The sequence below is a fragment of the Echiichthys vipera genome (genome assembly GCF_963691815.1).
Source record: "Echiichthys vipera genome assembly, chromosome: 10".
Lineage (NCBI taxonomy): Eukaryota > Metazoa > Chordata > Actinopteri > Perciformes > Trachinidae > Echiichthys > Echiichthys vipera.
The window spans coordinates 16,172,087-16,180,712 of NC_139835.1; the positions used below are offsets into that span (position 1 = coordinate 16,172,087).

The 8,626-nt window shown below is 39.3% G+C and overlaps 2 protein-coding genes across 8 annotated transcripts in view; both read right to left on the reverse strand.

The window, feature by feature from the left end:
• dip2a (disco-interacting protein 2 homolog A) overlaps positions 1-1,007 on the reverse strand; it is an 83,748-nt gene extending 82,741 nt beyond the window's left edge. For all 7 annotated transcript variants that reach the window (XM_083922133.1, XM_083922129.1, XM_083922132.1 and 4 more), the window contains exon 1: positions 570-1,007. In XM_083922133.1, the coding sequence (XP_083778259.1) occupies positions 570-693 (124 nt within the window). In that variant the 5' untranslated portion in view covers positions 694-1,007. The remainder of the gene's footprint in view (positions 1-569) is intronic.
• A 1,915-nt stretch (positions 1,008-2,922) lies between these two features.
• LOC310952725 (CASP8 and FADD-like apoptosis regulator) lies at positions 2,923-7,155 on the reverse strand. The gene is made up of 9 exons (XM_083921408.1): positions 6,852-7,155; positions 6,656-6,761; positions 6,365-6,500; positions 5,967-6,016; positions 5,801-5,870; positions 5,538-5,584; positions 5,350-5,428; positions 4,286-4,790; positions 2,923-4,188 (listed from the first exon to the last, which is right to left on the reverse strand). Exons 1-9 carry the CDS (start codon positions 7,139-7,141, stop codon positions 4,059-4,061), a joined length of 1,413 nt encoding a protein of 470 aa, XP_083777534.1. The 5' UTR covers positions 7,142-7,155; the 3' UTR covers positions 2,923-4,058.
• Between the last annotated feature and the right edge of the window lie 1,471 nt (positions 7,156-8,626).

An 8,626-nucleotide genomic window follows, 5' to 3' on the forward strand; every position in this document is an offset into this window, starting at 1 on the left:
GAGGACCAGCAATAGCAGCAAAGTCCTTGGAAAAACTTCATAAGGATCCCAATAAAAACCTTAAGCTCATGTTATCTTTATTAAGACATGAAGGACTTTCTCACTGTAACAACTTTTCAACTTCATTGTGAGATTAGAATGGTTGTTTGTACAAGTGTGTGCATTCACTGGTATTACTTCTTAACTTTCCTTTTTTGTCATAAACTTAAAAAAGGACACTCTTGATTGTATTATGTGAGAAACAGAGCCACATAACAGCAGCATGGGTGTGTCAGCTCAGCTGTTCACGTTGAGGCAGTTTAGTTTAGCAGCTCCCAGTAGTTAACAGTCATGAGGGGGGAAACTACAGCAAGAGAAGTTGAGTTTTTAGGGGTGATTGATAGTAGCAGAGGGGCTTCGGTGATGCTGGCATGTTTTCAAAAATGAGAGCCAAAATAAAGGGCGGTGGTTCTGATAGTTGTCATGTACATGAACAATGTTTAAAGCACCCCTCCAGGGGGGAAAAAAGAACGCTTTGGTCACACTGGTGCGGTAGTTTGCGTAAAGGCTGCATGTTGTTGTCAACTTACCTTCAGAGAGCTCCAGCTCCAGCTCCGCCAGCTTCTCCCGGACCTCCGCCGGCAGAGTCATAGCGACAGCCGGCGTGGGCTCCAACATCATCGTTAGCAACCCGGTGGAGGTTCTCTCGGCCATGGTACGATGAAGCACAAATAGGTCCACTGAGTCGCCGGTGAGAAGGACAATGCGACAAAAAAGAAGAAAAAGAAAACAAAACAATAGCCTCTCCTCACTTGGGTTCGGCTAAAGGAGGACAAATAGGGTGTTGGTGCTCGTTTCGCTACAACGTCGTACAGATGTGTGAGAAACCTCTCCAACCGTCATGACACGGCTATAGCTGTGATGCTAGCAGACACACCTGGCCGTGCGCTTCCATGCAGTGATGTGGTGTGGCCCTGTCAGTGTCTCCGTGCCTGCTGTCTGTCCCTCGACACTGACGGTGTCCTGACTGTCGGCCGCCGCTGCTTCACTTCAACTGTGGAGGGAACTCATTCAACTCCTCGCTTCCCACGGCGCAGTCGCCATTGCATCATAGCAACAGCAGCCCTGACCGTGCGCGTTCACGAGCCCTACTCTTGTGTTTGTGCGCGTCCCACGATGTTTGTCGTACAACTTGCCTGCCTCCTACTGTCACAATCACAGTGCTGCGTGCACGCAGGTACTGTAGCCAGTGGGGTGCATCTACTCAAGTACTGCACTTAAGTACAATTCTGATGTACTTGGGTAATTCCATTGTAATTTACTTTACTCCAGTACACTTCAGAAGAACTATTGTGAGCGATTAAAGTCATTAAAATGAGCCCCACCTTTATCAGCTGCAACATTAGATATTTACATTAATCTCTCCATAATCATCATCCAATAATATATTTTTCTGAAACAGCCAATTCTGCATTATGAGAACTTTAATGTTTATACTGCTTAAGTAAAACTTTTACTTAAATAAAAGGTCTGAGTACTTGTTCCACCACTGACTGTAGCCTACTGGAAATTTAAGGTGTATTTTTTTTCATTTGTTGCATGTCACCCCAAAACCTTCATACCTCATACTTAATGTTGTTCTGTGTTACTATAGAAATTTAATAGAAATATAAACATATATATGGTGCAGTATGTCAGGGATATAGACCAAAGAGGTGTCAGGATATTATCATAATCATTAATAATGGGAAGGCTATTAATTCCTGATAATGGACACCTCATCAGCATGGACAGATTATGAGACAATAGGCCCCCTATAGGCACAGATCTGTAAAGGCCCCCCAACCTGTCTACATACAGTATAATAAGATATCCAAACTAAGACGGTTGACTTTCTTATTTTGTGTCCCTTTGTGGTCATTTTGCATCTCCTTGTGGTCGTTTTTCAATCCTTAGCTATTCCATTTTAGTTTCACGTTTCTTTGTAGTCGTTTGTGTCTATTTTGAGTGGTGATACTTTTCTATGGGGTCGTTTTGTCTCTTTGTGCTTGTTTTAACATCGATTTTTAGTTCTTTTGCATCTCCTTGGCTTGTAGTCATTGTGGGTCATTTGTAGTTGGTATTTTGGTTTATGTGTATGATTTGGTGGATTTGCGTCTACTTTCGGTCACTTAACGTCTCATTTTGGTTGTTCTGTGTTGTTTTATCTTAGCAACCTTTGTCAGTCTGGGCAACTCCCCCTTTGGGCCGCTGAGCCTGTGCTCGGCAGGCCCGTTCAGAAATCCATCCATGATGCTCAGGCATTATCCCTTACATATTATTATACAGAAAACAATAAGTAGCCTATCATTATTTAGGGATGTCCATTTATCTGGTGTAGCCTGTTTACATACATTTCTGACTTTGCTGCTACCATGGAGGACCACAGGAGTCATGGAAACAGTAAAAAAACATTTCTTTCATTAATAACTAATTGTAATTCAAGTGCTAAAAGCAGTTGAAAAGTCAGACGAAATGTAGTGTGGTGGTAATTGAGCAATAGTGTCAGTTGAAGTGGAAGTCCTGAAAGATATTATAAGTATGAGCGTATGAGGCCACTATAGGGCACAGGCAAGTATATAGTACAATTCACACTGAGGATGTTTCAAAGTGCTTTACATACAATTTCACTTCAAGTTACAGTAGTCCTAATTATTCACATCAAATATATATTTTGGTGCTTGACATGGATAATATTTAGGCTATAACAGGTAGGTAATATTTGTATATAGTCACAACACACATTTAAATATAACATTAAAGAAGTGATGACACCCCCATGTGAAAGTAATATTGACTTATCAAGACAAACAGAATGTAGCAAAAATAAATATTGGTTTAACAAATGAATATTTGAAAGGAAAGAAAAAGCCAAACATAAAATATTTATAGACCATTGGAATGATAAGTGTGTAAAGTATTACGGTAAATGGATACAGACATGATCTAGTTGCTTTAACACTATCTGAGGTACAAATTGTTTGAAAATATTGTTACGCTCCTTATTCATATATATATATATGTGTGTGTGTGTGTGTGTGTGTGTGTGTGTGTGTGTGTGTGTTTACTTCACTCAACTAATTATTATCACATTTCTACACAGGTTCAAAAAGTATTTTGAATAATAAAATAAAATAAATACAAATGGCACCATCCCAGTTTTAGCTGCACTATATGAGGCATGAAAAAGATAATGGACATAAATGCTTCAAAAAACAAAGTTATGATGAAATCACAGAGTATACTTTTTGTCTTGCACAAATTGGCGTTTGCTTCTATTGCGAGGCTCTGATTGGCTTGTTTGTAACTCCCTGTGTCCATTTGTATGTTATGACACTATCCAAAAATAATTTTTTAAAAAAGACATGGAAATCTCACTTTTTACATTACTGAACCTTTAACAGTACATCTGTGCACTGGATGTAATGTGTTTAGATTTGTACTATACTATATATATCATAATCTGTGAAAGAAAAAAACAATAGCTTTTTGTTAATGAAATACACTTGTATTGTCATTGTCAGATTGTAGTCAGTTTGTTTACTGAAAAAGAAATGTGTTGTATATGTAGCTTTTACATTAGGCTTATATGCACCATTTCAGTGGTTTAAGACATTGTCATGCACTGTGCATACAGCTTCTTGCTCATGATTCATAGAACTCTGCCATAAAAGAAAAAGTGGAACGTTGTTTTTCTGAGAATGAAAGTTAAAATTGTAAAATATTTGACATATTTGCCTCAAGTGACACAGAGAAGAAGGAAATAAAATTCAGTAGTAAGTGAAAACAAAACGTAATTCATTTCTTCACCTTCTCATGGGATAACGTGCTACTTAACTTCAAACTGTCCAGATCTTCACTGGTCATATCCTCATTTACTTTATATCTGCCATCAATACTTGTGTTTTAAGTTGCTACATCCAGTAGGTGTCACTGAACACACAGTCTAAATAAAAAAGGTTCTTCTTCGGCAAGGAATATGCTACTCTAATGTGAGTGACAGTACTGAGGCTTTGCTGAAAGTGATGGTGATAAATCCTCTATTGTAAGTAAAGATCTTTCCTTAAAGTATGTTTCAGATCGATGTGGTAGCTTGCTCCAGGATTCCTCCTGTTATGTTCAAAGATGGCTCCATTCACCTCTGTATGAATGTCAACAAGATGTGTTTTCCTGTCAGAACACAAAAAAACGGTTTAATCAAAAGTTATTCGGAAAACTGTCTGATGCTAAACAGAAGCTGGATTTGCTGTTGAGTGTTTTCCCGTACCCGCTTTGACCTTTGTGTAAGGCGTCTGTCAGAACCTTCAGGTAAATGGAGCGATGGTGTCCTTGGTCCAGTTGAAGTTCATCCGTCCAGCAGTGACTCCAGAACACATCTGCATCTGTAGGGATGAAATCATGTCTGGAGAGCCCATCACACCCATCTGTCTCCAGATCCTCATCCCGGTGCTCCATCCTGGCATGGGGCGGATACTCTGGGACTCTGTAACTCTGGATGAAGAAGAGTTTGGGCTTGCCGGCCAGCATGGGGCATGCATCAGCAGTGAAAAGACGTCTGACGGCGTCCAGATGTAGACCTGCGCAGTACGAGTCTGTACCCAGAAAACGGTTTGTCGTACCACGGCTGATGATGCAACAGACAAAGCCGTCCCCTTCAAGGTTCTCTCTCTGTCTGGATATCCCTTTGAGAGCTGAAAGAGTTTCATTCACACTCAGCCACTTGTGCAGGACCACTTTGTAATGAAGAGCCTTAAATGTCTGTTCCAACATGTCTGAGTGAGGAAGGAAAGGTGAAACCATAATTTTAACTTTTAACCCTGGTAAAAGATCCATGAAAAAACACTATCAGACTAGGACTGCTACTAAAGCAACCCAAAGATATTCAGTCTATGACATGGGATGACACTCAAACTTTTCATATGGTTTAATTGAAATAACTGTTAGCAGCCAACAAAGATGAAATCATCTATTATTTCAAAAAGAGCAAAAAAGAAGAGAAGCATCCTGAAAGTAAAGGCAAATTTGTGTAGTAGTTAAAACTAGCTTGATCTCAACCAGCTACAACAGTATAATGCTGCTTACACATTGATGCATCAGTATTAACAAGCTATTATGTACTGAATGACGTCAAAGGCCATTTTTCTGCAAAATGAGTACTCTTATTTTGATACTGTAAGTACCTGTTGGTGATGATACTTACAGGATTTTAAATGCAAGACATCCGCTTGAACTGCAGTATTGTTACATTGGTATTGGTACTTGTGCTAAAATAATGGATCTGAATACTTATTCCAGTAAGGTACTGTAGGTACAAAGTGTCATGTGTCTCACCTCCGTCATTACCCACACAGTCTATGATAACACAAACTCCTCTTGGATCAGTGTTGAATTTGTACCAATCTAGTTCACTCTGTAATGCAAAGAAGCAAGCAAACAGGTTTCATGAGTGCACTTTGCTAATTAACACATTCAAACAAACAGGGAGAAAAAACTGCACAAATAGTGAGTGAAGACCTTACCTGACAGTGTTGCTCTCTGCAGACAGGTACTGGTTTATTTACTTTGCCTGATGACAAAGAGGAATACATTGTTATGAATATCAAAGTGAAATACAATGAGGAACCTGGGGCTTTCCAACTGCTTTAATAACTGCGTAGCTATGACGCCCCATGTGAAATCCTTTTTGTTGATGCTTGTTCCATTACTTTGAAAGGGGTATTTTATCCAGCTAATACATATTGTTTGAAGTTGTGTCAATTTGCTAATAAGCAGCCTGTCTTACCGAAGTGGAAGGAGTGTGCTTGTTTTGTTTGCCTCAGAGAATGGGAACTTTTTGGAGTGGGGGATGGGAACTGAAGAGAAGATGTTTTTTTTTTTCAACAGTATTAGTTTTGCAATAGAGAAAAGAAACTTTAAATGTTGAAAAATTACAGTTGAACACTACTTACAGGAGCTTGGTGCCTTTGCTGCTGAGAGGAATGTCCTTCAGATGTTCCGACTGTGAAAGGTTTACATGGACAGAAATACACATGAATACAAGTGCAGCCAATAAAGTATAATTCAATCAATTTGTGATTCTTCTTTAATGTAAATCCACTTTTTAGCAGGATAAAAGCTTAAACGTATAACATGTGGTTTGGTAAATACAGAGTTTTAGTGTGTGTAATTCTCTGTGGAAAGCATGCATTCACATGCACTGTGCATACAGTATAGCCTAAATGGTACAAACTTCTCAGCTGGGAACCCTTCAAACTTCACACTTTCCACATTTCGTGAAGGTGAAATTTCTTTCTTATTATTCATAAACTCTTAACAATTCGAGCGGTTTATGAATGTTCAGTCTCACCTGACATCTTATACGCGGTCACTTTTTTGGCTAGGTCGACCCTGCTGATGTTTCTTAAACATTCCTCTACAAAGTCGACACTTTCAGGTGAAACTATATCCAGCTTCTCAAGTTCAATGATCACATCCAGGAAACTCTGTCACAGAAGAGAAAATGGATTAAAATTGCTGTGGTATAAGCACATTTGACATATTTGTCTCAAGGGACATCCCACCAAAATTCCCCCCAGCCCACACACAAGAATGGGAAATGCACTAGTAAGTGAAAACAATACTTCGTTCATTTTTTCACCTTGGCTTTTTCCAACTTCTCATGGGGTAACGTTCTGCTTAACAAGAACTTCACACTGTCCAAATTTTCACTGGTCATATCCTCATTAATATTAGCCATCAATACTCTGCAATACAAGGGAAATGACGATTACCGTAGGAACCACAAGTATGTTGACGTGAATTGTTAAAATATTTATGACTTCTTAAAACCCAACCTGAATCTGGACAGAACCTGTCCATGTCTCAGAGTCCTCTCCACCTCATCCCTGCTGGTTTCATACACCGCCCTCAGGATATCAAAACGTCTCAGTTGCAACATCAGCTCTGTGAGAAGCAGGTGGCCCCTCTCATGGCACATCGCTTTCAGCATCTCCTTCATACGCGCCACACTGTCGTCCGCGTCTAAGTTCCCACACAGGTAGAAGAGACGCCTGCGTTCACAGCTGCTGAGAGCCTCCGCTATCTGATTGATGGCTTGGAGTTGACGTGGGTCCGGAAGATCCATGAAGAGTGAGGGCTGATGGCGTTTAACAGCAATGAAGGCCTATAATGATCAACAAATAGCAATTCGTGCGTCTATAAACTGGATCAGATTAAATACAGTTTCGATAAACTCTCATGAAAATATAGAAAGAACAGAAAGGAGTATTGAAGCCGCCGTGCACCGTCGGAATGTGACATCAGAGAAACAACCGAGAGAGGAATTTACACAGAAAACTACAGGAAAGATGACGCACAACTAAAAAATGCTTCTTGGGAAGTACCTCTCATGTAGACCACTGAAACCTCTTGAATCTTGCACGCCAAGAGTTACTAAAAACATCTATAGAGCAGCCCTCCTGGTTATATAGCTTATATATAGGCTAGAGGTATGCGAATGTATCGTAATTCGTCTAGGTTTTATAAAACAGCACAATACGCTAGCATGACCGAAGTGAAAGTGAAAGCAAAAAGGCGACAGGGCTTTGATGGCCTTTTTTTTTAAAGGCACATCCGTGTGGCAGCAGACCATGACAATTTCTTTGCAACTACAGACTTGCTGGATTCAAACCCCTCAGTTAATAATGTATTAACATTTATAGCTGCAGGTGTGGTATAGGCTATTGCAAGAAACCCATCAGCATTTAACAGATTAATCATATTCATAACTGTATTATTAATAAGAATACATTGCCCTGGATAAACACCAGTCAGTGTCATTTTAGTGCCATATTGATTGAATGGTTGATCGGTTGATTGATTGATTGGTTGATGACCACAAAGCCTATTTGTTGTTATTAATAATGAGGCGTGGACAATTATTGTTACTGATCTATAGAGTAAAGTAAACCATTCATGAAGCTATTAGTTACAGTATCAATATTATTAATACATTTATAATTGTACCTTATTAGAACACGGCACAAAGAATAATGAATCTATATCATACCATAAAAAAAAAAAAATTATTAAAATTGACATGAATAATATTAAAAAAACACTATTTATTTTCTTTATTTTCTTGTTTTAATTAACAAATTAGATTATATTAGCTCGGGCTACTTATTGCACTCTATCTTTTTCATAAGAACGGGCTTTTCAATAATAGGGAATCTTGTTTCAGATAATATTCACTGAGTGCATTTATGTTTAATTATATATTTGTTTATGTTTGATATTTTCAAATAGATATGCTTTGCTTCAGTATGTTCTACTGCTGCCATTCCATATTCAAATCCTGCCATGGTTACGTGTGTGCAGTTGAATCGGTGTGTTCATGTTTCTTTATCAGAAGGCTATGGGTATAACTTTAAAATGCACAAGTGCGTTCAAACCATGTGATGCTGAGTTATCCGACAGCCTGGGAGGCATCACTCCTGCTCCCCCTGCAGGTCGCCGGAGCTTCCTGCTTACCAAAGCAAGCCACCGATTCCGCTCAGTCCGACCAATCGTGTCGCGCTGTGGTTCAGCACCATTGCAGTGTGGAGAGATCATACAGGAGGTGTAGCTC